The sequence below is a fragment of the Drosophila navojoa genome, chromosome 2 (assembly GCF_054131105.1).
Source record: "Drosophila navojoa isolate 15081-1374.11 chromosome 2, UAZ_NAV_1.0, whole genome shotgun sequence".
NCBI lineage: Eukaryota > Metazoa > Arthropoda > Insecta > Diptera > Drosophilidae > Drosophila > Drosophila navojoa.
In genome coordinates, this window is record NC_142890.1 from 21,494,196 (window position 1) to 21,516,011 (window position 21,816).

The 21,816-nt window shown below is 36.1% G+C and overlaps 1 protein-coding gene across 10 annotated transcripts in view; it reads left to right on the forward strand.

Moving 5' to 3' along the window:
- pyd (zonula occludens-like protein polychaetoid) overlaps window positions 1–21,816 on the forward strand; it is a 112,780-nt gene that overhangs the window by 68,079 nt on the left and 22,885 nt on the right. The window contains exon 1 of one of the 10 annotated variants that reach the window (XM_089256414.1): window positions 4,485–5,284. The exons of 8 other annotated variants lie outside the window; for them this stretch is intronic. In XM_089256414.1, coding sequence (XP_089112540.1) covers window positions 5,204–5,284 — 81 coding nt within the window. In that variant the 5' untranslated portion in view covers window positions 4,485–5,203. Of the gene's footprint in view, window positions 1–4,484; window positions 5,285–21,816 lie in introns of those variants that run through there. One more of the 10 variants, XM_089256420.1, reaches the window with a different exon arrangement.

Genomic DNA, 21,816 nt, shown 5'->3' on the forward strand with positions numbered 1-21,816 from the left:
CTTAAGCAGATATACGTTTCTACGTAATGATATTGCATTTTTTGTTATTAAAAATAATCGTGCAATTTATGATTTGCAATTAATTTTTTATAATTATCGCGTCATTAATATTAAAAATTAAAATAAAAATAAAGTATGAATACAAATAATAAATTATGCAAATAATAAATAAAAATAAAACAAAATAAAAAAATAATAATAATTTAATAATTTAAATATCATCATCATGAAATCATAAATACGAATATTGTATTTTTTTTAAATACGAAAAAATATTTAAAAAATATTAATTATGGATATAATAAATAAATATAAAACAATTTAAAAAAATAATAATATAAATAATTTAATAATCTAAATATCATCATCATGAAATCATATATACGAATATTGTTTTTTTTTTATATACGAAAAAATATTAAAAAAAAAAATTAATTTAGGAAATGTCATTCAATAAATGATAATAAATATTATAAAAATAATCATAATAAAATAATTATTAATAGTTTAATCATTCAATTATTGTTATGCAAGAATTATACTTGGACTGAATTAGCTTGATCCTAAATTTAAAATAAAATCTACTATATAGAGAGAAGGCAACGACATTTACCGACTTTACCTGTTGCTTAGGCCTACAACTAAATTCAACTGTGCTTCGAGCGGTCTAGGACCACTGTGCCAAATGACTCAACTTCCGTTGCGCAGAATTCCATTTAGAGTTATGCTCGAATCAACTCGAAATCAAATAAATGAAAAACGAATGAAGGAAACTTGCTAACTCATTCAATTCAGCAATCGCTGAGGCCAGAGACTAGAGGCTAGAGGCTAGAGGGTGCGCGCCCGCAGCTCGCCCTGTAAGCTCTTGGAATACGAGCAATGTATTGGAATTTAAGCCAACATGTGAAATGAATTTCTTGGCAGCATGCAGAACCCCGGCCTGGCCAGTGGGGCTTGACTTCGGTGGAAAACTGTGCGGCACAGCCGTGTGGGCAGACAACGACAGTTTTCCCTGTTCTATGCAAAACTCGCAATGCAGTTGAGCTCAGAGGCGGCCGAGACGCTGGGCAGGAGTGAGCGAACGAACACCTCTTCGCTGCAGTTGGTCGTAAATTGAATAAACACGCAGGGCGACTCCGCGCCGGCATGTGTTACGCCATTTGGCGGTGCGGACGAGCTGGAGGGCTGGCGGGAGAAAAAGCTTGTTAGCTGAATTGCACTGCGTTTCTAATACCCTGTAGGCAGTGCTAATGGGTATTATAGTGGCATGAAGTGGGTGCTGTAGTTGCCTTTATAAAGTTCTTAACAGCATTGATACCACAGTCGATTTCCTTTCATTTGCTAAGTAGATAAGAGATTTCAAATGGAAAATCTTGAAGAAGAAAAAAATATAAAACAAGAAACAGATTTCTGAATTTTAACTTTTATTCCAATATTCCAAATCGAAAGGATATATTCTTATTTGAATGAATACAGGGTATACTCTAGTCAAGCACAGCAAATGTGACTTATTTCTTCTGCCTAGTTTGCCATATTTTGTTGTACTTGCACGCAGTCACGTGCCAACGAAAAATCTGCAGCGCTTTTTATGTTCCCAGATACAAAATGTACTTCTTTTTGAGGTCTTGTGGCTTGCTGCTCGTTGCGACTGCATTTCAAGAATTCATGTTTTATTTTTTTGGATCAATCAACGAAATAACATACAGAGTAACACATAATTGGAATTTTATATTGGATGCCAGCAGAGACAGAACTGTGCAGATGGGAAAGATTGTGAAGAAGTTCAGAAATTTCAGGCAAATGCTTAACAGCTGAAATCAATTTTAAAACTGAGGGATTTAATATAAAATTAAAATTAAGAATTTAAAAAATATACAAATAAATAAATCTTTTAATGTTAGAAAGAAAAAACAACTATTAAAATTTCAAAATGAAAAATTATATTAAAACAAAATTAATTAAATTAGTAAAGTTAGTAATTTAAGGAATTTCAACTTTTAGTTCTCTCTCTCTCTTTTTATTAAAGCAACTCACTGTTAGGGTATATGAAAGAGGCGTGGCCCATAATTGCGCCCCCTCAAAGCTAAATGCTAGGCAATGTTCGTGTATAAATCGAATTACCCATGCAGCCCAAAGGCCCAAGAAACTTGTGGTCTAATGACCATTAGGCAGCTGGCTCCGACTCTGTCATATCGTAAATCCCCTGCCCACCGCCCATTTGGGCAATAATTGTGTCAAAAACGAATTGCCGCCAGTTTGAAATGTTGCACGTGCTCATTTTTGTAGTTGTTGTTGCTGCTGTTGTTGTTGTTGTTGGCAATCATAAAAAGTAGATAAAACAATTGTTGCTCCGTACAGAAAAAGTGCATTAGGTTTGACAAAGCATTTGGCATGGCTCGTATATAAAGCTCTTAGCATAATATAGATGCTATATATATATAATTAAGTTTGACTGCTTAAGAGTCCACTTTTAGATTACCAAGATTCAAGTCTTAGATAGCAGCTCAGGTTTTAATTGAAAATTCCGCCAGTTAATGGACGAAATGTAGAAGCCAAATCAATTGCTTGGCTCGGTAAACAGCCTGAGTTAAGGCTACGAACATTGGCCACCATTGAGTCAATGGAAAAGTTGATTAAATGTTTTGAGTTCTGACTTTGGCTGCCTCTTCTGTCCAATCACGCTGCAGGCAATCGCGTAGAGCATTTCAAATGTCTTAACAACAATGAGCCAGGCGCATTGTTGGGCTAGGCCAAGTCTGCGTGCTTGCGTCTAAATAGTTTGTTGAGTCGAAAAGCTGGGAAATTGTTGCTGCCTTGCTGAGTTGTTGAACTATAGAAATGCTCTTTCTGGAAATAATAAATAAATGGATTGAATAAGGGAAATATTTCGAATTGTTGTTTTTTATTTATAGAAATTAATACATATTTATTAAAAAACAAAATTGACTTTGAAAATATTTTGTATAATCATTTTGTTGATTTTGATCTCTATAGAATCACTCTTTCTTAAAATGCGATATACAGTAGAATCCCGTAAATCGTAATCGTAATGGCATGGGAATACATTTTGTTTATTTTTTTTTTTTTTAGAAATTCCCTTCAAAGGAATGGAATTTTTTGATTTACTGCGATTCTCGACTCGACTGCACTATATTATAAATATAAATATAACTTCAACTGGCTTTTGAATATATCTTCTTATTTATATATCCGATTTGCTATATCAAAAATAAATATATTTTATTTATTTGCTATTCATTTCATTTTTATTTTGCTTATTTCACCGTAATCTCTGCCAAAATATAAAAGTTAATATGTAATAAAAATATAGTCTATACTCTAGATTCGCCTTTAAACATGTTAAGGTTTCAAATTTAATGTAGAGCTCTTAATTAAATTAAAATATTAATATTAAAGTTCTAGAACTCCAAACTAAAATACATATTTATTAATGTAGAGTTCCCAATTAAATGAAAATATTAATATTAAACCTCTAGAACGTCACACTAAAATACATATTTATTCCACATTTCTCACAACTGGCTCAGGGTAAATTTTTCTGGAGCAACATCAAATGAGCTGAGCTATCGTTAATTGTGAGTGAAACTATGCGGCTATCTCGTGCACTTACGGTATCTAAAGTATTGTCGCTGGCACATAGCAAATGCAATTCCGATAGGTTGTGTGACGCGAACGTTGAGCATTTGACGCCCTTGCGAGCCACGACCACTTGACCAGGCACACTGACTCATGGCAAGGCATTGCTATGGCAACCCGGTGCATATGCATGTTGCTGTTGCAGTTGCAGTTGCTCATTGCAAATGCACAACAGCAGCAGCAGCAACAGCAGCAGCACAAAGGGAGCCACATTCCTATAAATACCAATTCACACTGCTTATGCTGGCAAGTTTTTCTTTTATCTTTGATTGCAAACTTGAGCACGCCACAGAGAGGCAACCGCAGCAAACACTCCTTCAACTAACTCCTGCTGCCAGGAGTGCAAAGCCACAACAACAACAACAACAGCATTTTAAATCAAAATCAAAACTTGTTGCCAGTGCTGCCCATTTGGCTGCCGTTGCTGTGGCTTTTGCTTTGCCTCGCTCAGCGCCAAACTCTACAAAGGCAGCAGCATACATAGATAATTGTATATGTGAGGACATACACGTGTATGTGTGTGTGTGTGCATATAGTGACGGCCGCCAAACCGGGTCTCCGCTTGGCCCATGTTTCAAAAAGTTGCTTGGCAACATTTTTGCCAGCATCGCGCGCATGTTGCCAGCAACAAGTTTTGTTTGTCGTCTACCTGACACATGTGTCTGTGTGCCTGAGCGTGCATGTGTGTGTGTGTGAGTGCGCGCTGCTTACCTGCGCCCATGCATATGTGTGTGTGTGTGTGTTGGGCATTTTTGAGCACATTTTACGTTTTCCACGTACGACGTTCGGCGACGGCGGCTTTTGCTTTCTTGAGCGCTCGGCGTCCATTTCAAAAGTCGACAACGTTTGCTGGCGAATGGACGCGATTAACGGATGAATTTCGCTGCTGTCGCTGTTAGCCGCCCGTGTTTCGTTTAATATATATTTTTTTGTGTTGTTCGCCGTCGTCGTCGTCATAGTGCGCTTTGATTTTTCGCTGCATTGCGACGGCGCCTGTACTTTTCCAGCCTAACAGCGACTCGCGCGACTCTCGTCTGCCATCTCGCTCGCACGCACTGCGCGATTGCCGAACGTGCCCCGTTAGCAATTGTTGGCAGTGCTCTCTGTGTGTGTGTGTCCAAATTGTTTGTCGCGCGCGTGTCTAGCGACCTGCCAACCGTCCGCCCCTCCGTCCCACCCATTGGCCCATTGAAGTGCAAGCAAATTTATGCAAAAGTTCATAAAGCAAAGAAATGTGCATAATTAATATTAAACAACAGCAAAAGAAAACAAGAGAATTGCTTAACTAATAAAACAAAAGTTTTATGACACACACACACACGCATACACATATAATTGCCAAGTTATTGGGAAATTGTTGTGCATTTTTTGATTTTGTGAAAATTGAACGGCGCATGCGCAACGCCTGCATTTAGTTTGTGCAACATGTTGTTGCCACACTAAGCAACACACACACACACACACACAAAAGAAAAAGTTAATACAACCCAAGTCAACAACAACCACACACATACACTCACACACACACACACACAACATTTTCGGCATGGATATCGTCGGAACGGCAACGGGCAATCAGCACGTTCTGCCAAACAATCATTATCGACATGAATCATTGTTGCAACAGGTAAATACGATAATTATTGGCATAAAGAGAGTGTCGATTGGCAACTCGAAAGAAAGTTGAAACAGCCAAATTGAATCTGATGAACTCCACAATAATTGGGGCCAAATGCAGGCAAATGATTTGGTTAAGGATCGATTTGTTCCTTGGTTAATAATTCAGGTTTTGTTAAGGAGAAATACATTTTATTAGGAATTTAATTAAAATATAACAATATTTATGAGCATGATTTTAATATTGATAAAAATATCATAAATATTGCTTACTTAAATAGAATATTTATATAAATATTAAAATATTAAAATTTTATGAAATCAAAGTTCAATAAATATTTTGATAATTATAATTATTATATTTAATTTTTTATAGCATTTGTATGCATACATATTTATCAAAACTTGGTTTTTAATATTTTAGTATTCTTCGTAAAATTTTATTACATTGCAATTAATTTATATTTTCATAGAGAAAATTTAGTTTTTCGATTTTCCATATTTATTTGTAGTGTAAAATACTTAACAGCTGTAAAAACGATTTTTTATTTAATATTATTCATATAAAATTTATTCACAAATTTTGCAACTTTAATTGAATCAATTTTGTAAATGGAAAAAGACAGTTCCAGGTTTATTTGGTTTTTTGTCCGTCTACTTTGATGGTTTCATATTTAAGTTGCTTATTATTAAATTATAAGCTAATATTAAAAGCGCGAAAAAGAAGCGCGTTTAATTACTTAATGATAGTTGAGAACAGACTTAATATATTAATGAATGATAGTTTATCCCAGAGTATGATACATCTTGGGGAATATCAACGATTTCATTTGTATTGCAAGACTCTCACCTCTTGATTGAATGCTGAGGATTGCGCGGTGCTTATTTGGAAATAAATATGCCAGAAGAGGAAGAAGACAAATACCAACAGCGACACGCGTTGCATGACAAAAATGTCAAGTTGCATTTTGCAGCTGTTTGCATTTAAGTGAAACTTCAATGGGAGACACAAAAAGCACAGGCAACAAAAACCTCTTTTATGGTAACTGCTCAAATCCATAAAGGTTGGCCAACAGCCACGAAAGCCACATGAAGACAACAACAATAACAACAACAACAACTAAAAGAAACCACATGAAAAACACTAATTGAATTTAATGCGACAAATTGTTGAGTTTGTTTCGACAAATGGCACAGCCCCAAGATTTGATTGGGCGCCAGCTTCGATATCGCAGCTATCAAAGCCAAAGTAAATACGAATACGATGCCAAAGCCTTGATAACCTTTCCAAGTGCAGACCTCCGTCTTTCTGTCTCCTCTCGCTGTCTGTCTGCCCCTCTCAATCAGGCTTTCCACAGGCATCAATCACAATTTCACTGATAACATCGTAAACAAGCACGAAAACCCATAAAAAAGAAAACCAACCACTTTGGAGCGCAGCCAATTAACATAAAGTGTATAATTTAAGAAATATGCCCAGCACATGCAAAGCAAAAAAATGCGCAAAAAAGCGCAAAAATAACCACACAAATTATATAAAAAGTCATTGCAACTAGGCGCATGTGCAGCTGGAGTGTCATTAAAAAAAAGCTTTCTGGCGTTACGACTCGGGAATTACATGGACCTGCCACTGCCACAGTAGTTGAAATCCGCCCGCCAGCCCCTCTCCTGCCCTGACCCACAATCCGTGCAAAATATGCACAAAAGCTTGGCTGTGTCCAGTGGCAACAACAACTTGTGCCAATAAAATTCATAAACTTTTGAAAGTGAAACTCTCTGGCGTTGACGTATCCGTAAAATATATGGCTAATAATAATCAGTTGAGATCTTTTGGTTTATTGATATTCAATAAAGAAAAGTCTTTGGCTAATGCTAATGAAGCAGCTGCAAAAGTGAATTTGAAAACATAAATATTTATAAGAGTATAAAAAAACAAGAGATGTGCTGAGAAATATGTGAGATATAAACTTTTGATAAGATATTTTCGAGAGTTGCCTTTGTTACTTCTACTACTGTTGCTCCACAAGGGAACAATACAGATTCAGTTATTTAATCTATGTAATATTATATAAAGGGAAAGTTTTTAGAATAGTTTGAAATCAAAATCAATTACTAATGAGCGCCTCGACAAATTGAAATGGTCTTTGAGTCATGGTTGAAGTTCTCGTTTACACAATATTCGAAAACAGAGATTCTTAACTGCTAGACAATTGCTTACATAAATACAGCTTCCTAAAAATCTGGTTTGTCCAGTACTCAGAGTCAGAGCTCCACTGACAACACTTTTTAGCTAGAGAAACTTGACATTGCTGGACAAACCAAACTTGGCTCTGCATGCTTAAGCTGGCATTCACTTTTTATCGCGAGCGCCACTTGATCGATAAAAAATCTACAAGAATAACAACAACTACAACAACAAGATTTATGTTTATGTCACATTTTAAATAATTCATATGGCTAATAATATAATGGCTATAAATTCTCTGCTCATCAGCACATTCCAAGGCGTTTTTATGGCTGCTTCGGAATATTTTATGGGTATTGTGGAAATATTCGAAAATAAAATAATGATGAGGCGATTTAGCTACTATGAAACAAAAAACAAAACAAACAAAGAATATAAAATAAAGTTTGTAAAGCATAAAAAAATATAGTATTAAATAATTTGTTTTAGAAATTCAATTAAGCATAATACTTAACCAATAAAAAGTCATAATGAATAAAAAAAAAAAAAAAAACAATTTGAACGTTTTTAAAATATAATAATAAAGAGACTAGCACATATAAAAATGATTTTTTAGGTATGTTATACAAAATTTAAAAACATTTTTATAGAATTTAATTTTTTATACTAAAATATATGGAATTTAATATAGCACTAGTATGTAGTAGTATATATTAAATTCAATAATTCCTTAAATAATTAATGCTTTACCTCTGACTAGATCATACAATCTATTATGTCTATGTCATTGTTAGGGCTCTATATATTTTTGCCATATTTATGAAGACATTTTGAAGCACCTTAAGCTGCAATTTATGCGCACAAATGCGCAACACAAATCCTTTAAACCGATTTCTGGAAGAGCAGTTCTGGCCGACAACAACAACAACAACAACACGAAATGCCAATGAAAGAAACCGAGATAAAGCAACAATTTAAGGCAAACACAAGCGCAGAGTTCCCCCATAAAGAATCTCTACACATAAAGAAACTGGTTTCACATGCTACAAGCCATAAAAGAAGGTTCGATCCGCTCGAGGAGCAGTTACAGCCACACAAATATAACACACAAACACGAATTGTGTGTTTTAATGTCGCCCTACAAAAAAAAAAAAAAAATAAATACAAATAAAATAAAACAATGCTGAGCCCTCTCTTAAGCTGGAGCCCAGTTGAGTTGCACTCAAAGATAAAAGATTTGAGAGAGCGACAAAAATAAAAAAGAAGAAGAAGAGAAAAAATAAATAGAAGAGAAACCAACTCACTTTGAAAGAAAGAAAAAGTCTTAAGAATCAAGTCAAGTTGTTCAACTGGTTTTCCAGGGTATAGGCGATCTTCTAAAAACCGGCCCCAGGCTCCACTCACTGGCGGCTCGCCCTTTGCTCCAGCTGCTCTTTGGAGACTCTCCCCTCTCTGGCTGGCTGCCGTTTGAGTGGCTTTTGAGTTCTTTTTGAGATGCGGGTGTCTGTGGCCATTGTGCGGGGCGCACGAGTGCGATTAGACACAGAGCACATTGATTTATATTGGTAATTTAACACCAGTATTCTGCAGCTGGCTCGCCTCTCGAATTCGAAAGTTATCTAAGGGGCCGTGTTGCAAATGCAACTGCAACGATCAAACAATAGAAGCCCCAAACCCAATATGAACTAAGCCCTATGCCTGGCTTCAGTCAGGCCATGCTGATTGGGCTTGGCCATGAAAGGGCGCTCGACCCCAGCTGGTTGCCATGATATAATCTTCATAATTGTTTGGCATGCATTGAAAGCCTTTGCCAGCGCCCCGATTGAACTGTAAAATTGTTAATTTAGCTACTGAGTTAGTTCGTCACGTGACCATAAATTGCTTTCTTCAATTTCCCCTTGTTTTGCGAGCAATTAACTGTTTCATTGTTAACGGAGTTGCAAAGAGAATAGCAAAGCAAACAATAAAGTTTGATTAGCTTTTCGATATGAATCACAATTCGACATGAAAAAACATAATTTCAAATATTCGTTTATAGCATGAGAGTTGAGCTAAGAGAAACAAAAAGAAAATATATTTATAAAAAATATATATTATATATAAATAATTCAAATATATATTATATATACCAAATATAGAATTTATTTAATATTTAAAATTAAAGAAGTATATTAAATAATAAACATATAATATAAATAAAACAATTTATTTACGTTTCAAATATAAGTATATATTACCTAAATATAAAAATAGTAAAACAGAACATAAATATATTTTAATTTGTTAGTCTTTTTACATGTGCTAGCCATAAAATATAGTATTACTATAAATAACAATAGAATATCGTTACCAAAATTCGATTAGAATAAGCCTATAAATAACTCTACGAAACTGGATTACAAATAGACAATATACAATTGATATACATAAGATTTCACCTTCAAACATGTTGCTGAGGAAAAATGTCGTTTGACTTGTGCCACTTCTCAGGCCTAAGAGGCACTTTAACAACTCCGCCGCCATTCACAATATTCACACAATAAGTACTGAAACGAGCTTATTAACAGCGATTTATTAACATTTTGAAATGGAAATCGAAATCTAAAGCGACAATCTTGATTAACTCGAACTGGAAACGCAACTGAAACTGAAACTCAAGTAGAAACTGGGCCTTGCTAAACGGTAAAAACAAAAGCGAGACTCAACTGAACCAAATTGAGTTGCACTGAGCTGTAAATTGTAAATTGTGAGCTGTTAGCTGTTAGCTATAAGCTGTAAACTGTGAGCTGTACTCCTGTGAGCCAGTTTTCAATTGCTGCTCCATACTTTAGTTTACAAGATACAAGATACGAAACAGCGTAAGATGCATGTGCTTGCACCTGATTATTACAGGTAATTGGCTAACAGAGGGTATTATCTGAGTATATATGTAAGCATGTGGAATATGCAATTTTCTAGCGAGCAAGTTAGGTCAGTTTAGTCATCGGGCCAAGCATCAGGCAATCAATCTTAATCAAGCTAACCTTGACTACATAAATTTTATGGCTGACATGCAAATATTAAGTTCTTCTTGAGGTAGCGTATTCAATATTCGCTTAAATGCAGTTTCTAAGGCCCTCTTCATGTTGCTGCTGGTCAAGAAGAATGTGGTCGACGTATGGCTTGGAATTTTTGTGCGACTCCTGAGCTGCCGAAATGCAAGACTCGTTTGCTTACGAAATCGCCGACAAAACGCAAGCCAAAGACAAACCGAGTTACTAGCACAGCAGGCACATAAACATAAAGTTTTTAGTTAGCAACAACAACAACCACAACAACGATGGCATTTTTCGTATGCAATTGATTAGGAAATGAGTCGAAGTCATGTGTATCTTTAAGATACACAGCACACACAAATACGCACGCATGTATGTGTGCATAGGCATGCTGCACCCAGTTAATAAACTCACAAATTCCAGACAATTGATTCATCTGATGCAGAAACAGGTTTGCTGCCTTACGTCCACAAATATTTGCATAACAATTCACAAAACTCTCATATCAATTTGTAATGCCTTCAGTTCGCATCAAATCAAGCAGAACCATCTGAGCATTCCAGAGTTCTTGCCTCTTTTTTTATGACACTCACACACCTGGCAGCACCTGGCACATTGTCCTCCTCGGCCTTAACTACTCACTTCTTGTTCATTTGCATTCATTTAATGACTTTCAGAGCTCGGCATGATTCAAAGTTTTTATTCAATATTTTCTTTGTTTTCGTTTGCTTATTTATTTTATTTTGTTTTATTTTTATACCCTGAACCCATTGAAAATGGGAAATCAGGGTATAATGGTTTTGTTAAAAGTATGTAACAGGCAGAAGGAGGCGTGGCAGACCCCACAAAGTATATACATTCTTGATCAGGGCGAAGAACTGAGTTGATTTAGCCCTGTCCGTCTGTCTGTCCGTCCGTCCGTCCGTCCGTCCGTCCGTATGTATGAACGCGTCGATTTCAGAAGATATAAGAGCTAGAGACTTCAACTTTTTTTTAAAATGTCCGTAATTATCACGCGCATATCGAGTTTATCACTAAAAAACGATAACTCATTCCGATACTTTTTTATCGATAAAAAACCTTATCGAAGATCCGTTTAAAAATTATATCTCCTACATCTTTCAAGCTAAAGTCTCCAAATTTAAAATGTATACTAAGATGAATTTTATACAATTTCGGTTTTTGTTAAAATTTACCCCTCACCCTTAAATCCACCCCCTCACCCTCATCTTTGTAAAAGTCGTATATCAAATACTAGAGACTTGTGCTTCGGTATACACATACATTTAAACATCATGATTACGTTCTGAAAGTTTCATTACGATCGTACGTCTAGAAATTAAATTATTCAACAAATAAGTTCTCCTATTATTGCCACACTGCAGCGCAACCCAAGCGCAATCGCCTGTATATGTGCGCGTATGTGTGTGTGCGTGTGTTTGTTTGTATGTGTATGTGTGTGCGTGTGTTTGTTTGTATGCGTGTGTGCGTGTGGGTGTGCTAATTATTATTGAAATATCAGTTCCTTGTGGGGTTCAGGGGATCTCGTAGTCGAGCAGTCTCGACTAGAGCTTTCTTACTTGTTTTTTTTTACTTTACTCAAATTTCATTCTTTGTAGTCGCGTTTTTCTTTTTAATTATAAATTTATACGCGTGCTTTGATTACATTTATTTTCGTATTTATTTATTGAAAACGAAGTCGGTGCTAGTTTCACTGTCCAGCAAAAAACGGAGATATTGGCAGACGACATATGACTGCTATTGTGTTTACTGACTTGTTTACTCAGTGGAAATAAATTTGATTGCTCAACTTCATTTCCAGTTAGTATTGTATTACAAAAATATGACTTAATTGAACCTTTTGGTATTTGATATTGTCGTAAGTTGCTTTAAAGTAAAAAATCATATTGAGGCAGTGAAAGTTTTGAAACGGGAAAAGTCTGGTGAAGCAAGCTTAAATATTGTTACACAATTAATATTAATTAACTTATATTCTAAGAAAGTTTAAGACTTGTGTCAATGATATACTATAACTGTATGCCTATATAGAAATATATACAAATTTATAATATTAAATTAGGAATTTATACATTAAAGTAAACATCTATAAATACAATTTTAAATTTATTTCATTAAGCATTATAAATGTTTTTTATATATATTTTTTTTACATATTCCTTTTTATATAATATCCATAAAGATTTTTAATCACGAGTAGACAGTGTTCGCTTCAACTTTTCTTGAGCGTATCTCCAATCTGAACATTTTTTGCTAGATCTCTCTTGATTGTTGTGATTGTTTTCTTTCAACAGCAGTTTAATCGTTTGTAATACTCCAATTTGATAAAAGTTGTTTCTTTATTTGCCTCACACATCACGTCAATTAGGGCACATTGTCTTTCCATCGCATCATTGGGAAATCTCGTTATTCACACCTCCAAAGTTGTTTAATAAATTCAGTTTGTATGTGTGTGCGTGGGCTGTTCGCCGCCTGCGATCAACTTTTATGACACACTTTTCCACTGAAATGTCAAAGTTAATCGTGTTTTGCTCTGGCGGCTCTCGAGCTCTTTAGCTACGTTTAGGTTTTGAGTGCATTTTATGTCAGTTCTATGCACATAATATTGAATTTTAAACCAATATTGATTGAGCTTTGAGGTTGAAGTTCTCAACCTTTCGCTCTCGCACGTGAAAGTTTTTAGGGGAACCCAACTGGAAAGCAGCCAACAAGCAATTTTATATGCAAATAAAAGAGACTCTGAATAAAACATTAGCCAGTCATCGAGCAGAACAGACCTTTTGCGTAATTTAGAGCCAAATGTCTGAGAAGAGAAGATTCAATGCGCTAATTCTGCGAATCGAAATTTTGTATGTATGTTGCCTTATTTATTTCGCTCTTATTCGCATACTAATTGAGACTCTTGTGAATTCTTGATTTTACATATGAGACTCCGATTGCGGGCCGAACCCCTTGTAGAGCAGCATTTGAATACAATGATTGAAAGCCAAAGCTGTTTATGATTCATCAGCAAAAGGCGGACAAACTACAGAGCCTTAACAATGATTTTCAAAAACTGAAAAAAAAAAAGAAAAAAAAAAAAGCTGACATTCAACAACGTGCTCCAGCTGAATTTTGAGTTGAAAATATAAACACGAATAAATACTGAATCGTTTTGGCGAGGCATTGTTGTCATACACTTCCAGAGGGTATGCAGGCTTAAGCTTGCAATATGTAGAATATCAAATTAAATATTATTATTAAATTACATACTACATATATACAAATATATAGAATGATTAAAATTTCTATTTATTTATATTTAATATGGAATTTAATAACAATGCCTAATGAAAATATGAAACTAAGAATTCATATGTATTTTAAAGTTTTCTCAACTCTATTTTTGCCCTAATGGAACAATTTACTAAATAAATAATGCTTGTGCGACTTTTCCTCTCTTTTGTTTTCATGCATAGATTCATATGAATGAATTGAGATATCCAACTAAATAATATTATTTAACAAATTACTTAATATGCTTAGTAAGGGCATTCACTCTTTGCCAATTAGTGCATATTTCAGAATTCCCCCTTTTTTAATGAATTAATTACAATTTCGTATGCCTGGTGCCGCGACCGCATTCTTTGGCATATTTTATTTATAAATTGTTGAATTTTTTTTGCTGTTTATTATTATTATTAGTATAAATATTTTGCCTTAATAATGTAATTATTTAATTTTGCTTCTGTTTCTTCTGTTTTGCAGGTGAGTTAAACGTTCCATTTAAATAAATCGCTTGCCCCTGGGGCACATTCGTGAGTATGAAATCTTCATTCGAACAGCGCCTAATTGGCCGGGCCCTAAGTGGCAAGCCAACGCTTGGACATGTGCTCCATTAGGGGCCATAATAGGCAAAAACAATTTTCGAACAGACCAAATGACCAGCCCGACCAACCTGACAGCTCTGCTAGGGCTTCATATAGAGTACACTGTACTCAAACTGTTCATAGTTAAGCCCACACACTCTATTATTCTGTTGACTCTATGTATATAGCAGTTTTTCATTTTCCAGTCGAATGGATGGCAACTTTTATGTAACCTGGCACTTAATTGCGAACGAACATGTTATGTAGACCTCGGTACACAAGGAATCATTGATGCGTCGACAAGTTCACCTCTCACACTCTCTGTCTGCATCTCTCTCTCTCTCTCTCTCTCTCGCTCTCTGTCTATCTAATCACATAATGATAGCTGTTGAACGGCAGGGTCTATGGCTCATTTTACTATCTGGCCAAGTATTTGCACCGAGCGATATCAATTATTTATTTTGCCCAAGTGACACTGCAAACATGCAAATTGAGCTTCAATCGATGTGTGGGCATTTAATGGCACTGCAGTCGTTGCCACATAGTTTGCAGCTATTGCAAATGCAAACGCCATATTTTTCTTAACATTCTTCAGTTCACGATTATTATTATTATAATTATTATTATTGATCGAGTGCCATAAAGATAATCGCATATGTGGGTTTCTCTAATAATCGCAGCCACTTTGCTTCAGCAACAAGTCTTATCGCCTTCTCTCCCCCGCTCTCTCTCACTCAATCTGTAATTAAATGTCTGCTGTATGCAAATCGTTTAAGTCCATTAAATTTTATTTATTATTACTGTGATTAAATGAAATGTCAATCGCAATCCAGATAAACTTGTGCACATTGATTTGCCATAACAAGTAAATTCTTAAACAACTTTTTATTTATTTTTTATCAGATCAGAGAATGGGCAAACTTTATTTTGATTAGCATATTGCTTGAATTAAATATTTTTATTTTTGTATATAAATATATAGAAAATAGAAATTGTAGAAGCTTCTTTAAATTCCAGTTTATATTCATTCAACAGAAAGATTTTTGCTATTTTAATATAATATTAATTAATTAATAATTTTAATTTAATAATCAGAAGTTATTGCGAAGATAATTCAGATACTAATAAGGCTTGCTATATTCTGTGCGTATATACATAAGTTTTATTCATATATTCTTACAACTTGTATGTTTATACCCTGAACCCATTGAAAATGGGAAATCAGGGTATAATGATTTTGTTAAAAGTATGTAACAGGCAGAAGGAGGCGTGGCAGACCCCACAAAGTATATATATTCTTGATCAGGGCGACAAGCTGAGTTGATTTAGCCCTGTCCGTCTGTCTGTCCGTCCGTCCGTCCGTCCGTCCGTCTGTCCGTCCGTCCGTCCGTCCGTATGTATGAACGCGTCGATTTCAGAAGATATAAGAGCTAGAGACTTCAACTTTTTTTTAAAATGTCCGTAATTATCACGCGCATATCGAGTTTATCACTAAAAAACGATAACTCATTCCGATACTTTTTTATCGATAAAAAACCTTATCGAAGATCAGTTTAAAAATTATATCTCCTACATCTTTCAAGCTAGAGTCTCCAAATTTAAAATGTATACTAAAATGAATTTTATACAATTTTACAATCCACCCCTCCACCCTCATCTTTGTAAAAGTCGTATATCAAATACTAGAGACTTGTGCTTCGGTATACACATACATTTAAACATCATGATTACGTTCTGAAAGTTTCATTACGATCGTACGTCTAGAAATTAAATTATTCAACAAATAAGTTCTCCTATTATTGCCACACTGCAGCGCAACCCAAGCGTAATCGCCTGTATATGTGCGCGTATGTGTGTGTGCGTGTGTTTGTTTGTATGTGTATGTGTGTGCGTGTGTTTGTTTGTATGCGTGTGTGTGTGCTAATTATTTTTGAAATATCAGTTCCTTGTGGGGTTCAGGGGATCTCGTAGTCGAACAGTCTCGACTAGAGCTTTCTTACTTGTTTATTTATATTATTGATATACCTTAACAATAGCCATATAAAATTTCTATGTATAGTCTACTTATTGGCCGGCCATATAATTCCCTCTCTACACTATGCCCATACTTGTCTTCCATATGCCAGCACATTCTCAAAACACATGTATTATTTAGTAAACTTCAACTGGACAACGAACCACTGAAATGTGTCGCACAGGCATTTTCCATGTTTTATGGTGCATTTCAGATGCGGCCTGTCATGTTGGCAGCTTGCTCCCATTTTCATTTCCTCCTTTTGTAGTCCTTTTGCCAACAGGCTTGGGCCGCTGTTGCTGTTTGCATTGGAAAATTACACACTCATTTGAAAAATGTTTACTTTTGCATGGAAGTGTGCACTAGAAACGTGTTCCGTAGCCCGAGGCCTGCATCCCGTTTCCTGTTTACATTGTGCCCATCCATTTCCATCTCTATCAGGTCGCACTCGACTGGAGTGTGTGAGGTGTTTGCTCGGGATGCTCGTTGCACTCCGAGCTCATGGGCGTTGCACAACCCGGCGTGACAAGTGAAAGGATGTGCGGACACTCTTGAGTGAGTCTTTCATTTGTCCTGCCAACGCTAAGGCAAGCCACTCAGCTGCCTTCTAAGGGCAATGCCTGTGAAAGTTGTTGACATAGGCTTAAAGTTGCTTGCCAAAGTGCTGCAAAGGCGGCTTAATACAACTTACTTGGGCATATATTAACTAGCCAATCGACTGGCCTAATATGTTATTTATGTAAACAAGTGAGTTCTTCAATATCGGGAATTCATTTGGATAATATATTTGACAAGAAAGGCGAACTGTCATCCTATTTATAAGCAAACTACATTTAATTCAATTTTTAAATTTAATTAAAACTAACTTCGCATAGATCTATTACCTTTTATAGAGTCTCCCTCTGTCGCTCACTTGATACAACTAAACAATATTATAATATTTCTATAGCAGATACTAGATAACTAAAAGAAATACTGAATGCGTCTCTTTTAGTATTTATTTATCGTAGCTTCATAAATCTTACTTTAATCAGTTTCGAGCTACTTCATCTACACATAATATGTTGCTCTTTCCACTATCACATGGATTACTCATCACTTTTGAAGAGCAGTCGCACTTGGACCAGCCCTGGCGTAATCCTAGCTCAGCTGCAGTCAGCTTGACCTTAAGAGCGATAAGTTTGAAATGCCATTACCTACTCTCTCGCTGAGGCCAATCTATTGTTCCACTGTGCAGCAGCGCAGTCGAGAGACCCGCACGGAGTCGACTTGAAGTACTTAAGGTACTTTGGCCGTGCCGCTGCACGCATGCGCACCATAACTCAAACACATGAGCCAGCAGACAGCAGACAGAGCGGACGGAGCCGACAGACTCGACTTTAGGCTTTTCAATTTTCACTCGACTGCACTTGGAAATGTGACCCAGCAGCGTCGGCGGCGTTGGCCCCTTGACGCATGCCTCAGTGCGCAGTGTGGCATTTTTCTACAGCCATTTTTTGCTGTTGTTATTTTGTATACATTTTTTTTTGTGGGTTCCTCTTTGCCTAATTTATGAAATCTGAAAATCTAGAGTTTGGTAGTTCAAGCACGTACCACGCACGAAGTAGCAAGCACTCGGCACAGAAATGGGCATAGAAATTCTTTTCGAATGCCAACAAATGCCCAAATCGCTATCACTCCACTCTATCAGCACACACACAGACACATGCTCACACTTTGGGTTTTTCCTTAAAAGCTCTTCGTTTTATGCATATTAGGCAGAAGGACCTCTTTGGCAGGACATAACATTAACACGTCGCGCCAGCATAAAACTCATTAAATGCCATCGAATTGGCCAGCAACAGTGGCAGCCACAGCAGCCACAGCTGCCACTCAGTCGCATCATTTGGCAAGCAACTTGCAACATGCAACACACAACATGCGACATGCGACATGCGACATGCGACATGCGACATTTGCCTCCTGGCTGTTAGCGGACGTGCCAATCGACAATATGCTAATGCCGTCATTGAAATGCTCCACCCAAATCGCTTCACACATTCAAACTTACCCAATATCAGCTGGGCAGCCCTGGCCCCCACACTCCTTTTGCCCCAGACTTGTTAATCGTCGCAGACAGACTCGTCTGTCATACACGAGCGATGGAACACGGAAAACTCATCCCCGTCAATGTCCTTCCCCCTGCATTCGCGGCGAGACTTGTGTCCTGCCTGCCACCGATATTCATGCCATCGAAAAGGCAGGCAAAGTTTTGGTTGTTCTGCCTTCACACCTGATGTGCATCAGTATATGTGGGCAATACCCCAAATATTACATTAAGGTGTATCAATCAGGAAAATTAATGAAAACAATAAATTTATTTGGCTGGAAAAAGATAAATTTCTGATTATAAAACTTCAATAACAAATTAAATACAACTTTTTGTTAACTTTTTCATTACTTAATAAAACAATTTTTTTTTTGTTAGTAGATAGCAAAAAATATTAAAAAAAAAAAAACAATAAAAAATATATAATACATAAATTTAAATAACTATATATCTGTGCTATATAATTATTTAAAATAAACAATAAACAAATTTCGTGCCATGCAAACAATTTATGGTTTGTATATAGCAAATATTTGCAGATCCATAAATAATCCAAATTTTATGCAAGCATTTATCTTAAAAACTGTTTACTTTTGCACTTTGACAATGATTTAATAGGAAGGAAAGAGAGGAAGCAGTGAGAAATAGAGAGGGATAACGACAGAGCGAGAGAGATGAACAACTTTTGGCATTTAGCAAACACAACTTTGTGCCAACTTTTTGTACCCTGTTTTCATATGGGAAACGGGCGTATCCATATTCCAGTTGACAATGTTTACTAGATATTTCTGAACAGAGATTATTATTATGGATTGTTCAAGATTGATATGTTAAACAAATACATCATAATATTAAATTGCAAACATAACATTGAAACCGAGTATCTGAAAGTTAGCAGCCCTTGCGCATGTTGCTCGAAAAAGAGTTTAATAGTTCGATTCGATTGAACAACCCTCGAGAGAGGAGGCAACCATTTGCACACGAAATGTTAACGGTTGATTGCATTTTAGTGTTGTGCGCCAAAGTCAATTGTTTATCAATTGGTCCGCATGGAAACAAGCACTTCCTCCCAGGCTATGTCAACTGCTGTGTGTGTGTGTGTGTTAGTGTGTGTGCTTGTGGAACATGTTGCATTGATTGTAATCCACGGTTGTGCATGTCTAGACATGCTCGTGTTTGGACGTGTTGCTACCTGCGAGGGCAAAGCCAAAGTTTCCCTAGGGCTGAAAGACCTTTTATTGTTGTTGCTATGTGTGTGTGTGTGTGTGTTTTTTTTTTTTCTGGTACCTACCTAGGGCGTCTCCTTGAAAATGCCTGGGAACAGCGTACAGCCACTAAAACGAAATAGATTAAAAAATCATTAGAATGTTGATAAATTGCATTGCGCGAAGACGATAAACACCGACAGAACTAACGAATAGAAAAGGTTAAATCTCTGCAGGAGGTGTTGGGCAAATTAAATAGATCATTTAAAGAGCGCGCTTCCAACTTGGGTGCGGCACAACTGTGACTGAACGAATGCTTATGTAAAGAATTCGACTGACCTCACACATTTTGAAGATAACATTGCTCTCTTCAATTCATACGAGATCAGATCTGTATGGCCCCTATAAAATGGGAATGAAGGATAGAAATAGATTAGTTAAACTTAATAATATTTACATATATACTAAAAGATATAGAAGGTACATACATACATATGTATGTATGTAAAATTTTCGGATAAATCTTAAGTTGACCTAACATCAAAATAGTATATCTAATATTCAAAAACCAAAAATGTAAAAACAAAATATTTTATACATTTTTATACATAATTGATTCCATATACATAAATCATATCGACTGTTCAAAATTTATTACATTATTAATAATCATATTTACATATAAAATATGTATGTACATACATACATTTGTATATGCTATTTACATAGAGAGAGAGTATCTAAGCTTTAGCAACCATTAAATTTTGCTCTATGAATGAATCGCACAGCAAACTCAATATCCATTAATGCAATTCAATATTCACAATTCCGACAATATTTGCCCATTGTTTTAGCCGACTGACTGTCAATCTAAATGTGTGAGCGTATGTGTGTGTGTGTGTGTGCGAATGTCTGTGTATGTCTGAGCATTGTTTTATTTTTGGTATGAAAACAAACGCTTTATTGAGCCCTGTTTCACACCAACATCGATAAACAACAACAAGAAGAAGAACTACAATAATATGAAATTCTACTTTATAGAAATTCCAGAGAGTCTCGTTCTACTCATTGTTGGCACAATAGTTGATATTGGCATAGGAGCGAGCTGGCATCGAGTCGCTCACATTTTACATGAAAAGCATATCGTCGTCGCCGTCGTCGCTGTCATCGTCGTCGATGTCGTTTGTGTTGATGGAGTAGCTCCATTTAGGAGTGGCAACTGGCTTCACGATTTGCTTTTCATTTTGCATAAATAACAGCGACTGTCAGTTGCAGTCGCTGTCAGCGAGCCCCCATAGCTGATGATGGCAATGATCATGATGATGATGATGATGATGATGATGATGATGATGGTGACGACTGTCTAGAGCTAGTAAATGAATATCTCTGCATATTTTGTACTCACACACACATATGCAAAGTCTCACTGGGTCTTTAATTCATGAAAGTTTTGCATAGTTTGCACATTTTCCTTTGGCGTCTAGAATTTAATTCATGGAATGCTCTGCTCTAGCTCTGCTTACTTCACACACACACACACATACACTACATGTGCATGTAGTGAGTGCAACTGCAATTGCTGTTCTCTTGTTCTCTCGTAATGGGATCTTGAGCTTTGTCTGGTTGTCACTTGAAGCGTTTAATAAGCACTCGCTTGATTGAATTAAGATGCCATTGTGCCCGGGGGATCGGTGGGGGCGTTTAATTGAATTGAAGTTGCCATTTAATGCGCATCAAGCTGTGAACTTTTCAACTTTTGACTCTTCAAGTGCTTGCTTGACATGTAATCTCAGAAGAAGCTTAGATGCATACATACATATACAATTACGTATGTATGTATGTATTTACATACATACATATATACAATACATACAAATGTATGTTGTGTGCATTTAGTGTGGATTACAAGAACAGTAGAAGAGTCAATAAACTACATTTAACTTTGTGATGAAACGAACTACATATTTCAACAGCTACAACTGCGAGAAAGAGGAAGCATCATAAAAACTGGCTCAGCTCTTTTTTTGCCTTGTTTCTTCGTGATTTCACAAGGAACTTCTCTTTGAAAAACATTCCTTATGAATTCCAAACGCATAGCCATTCAAGTTCCACATCACATTAGGTTCCACAGCACGTCAGACAAACAAG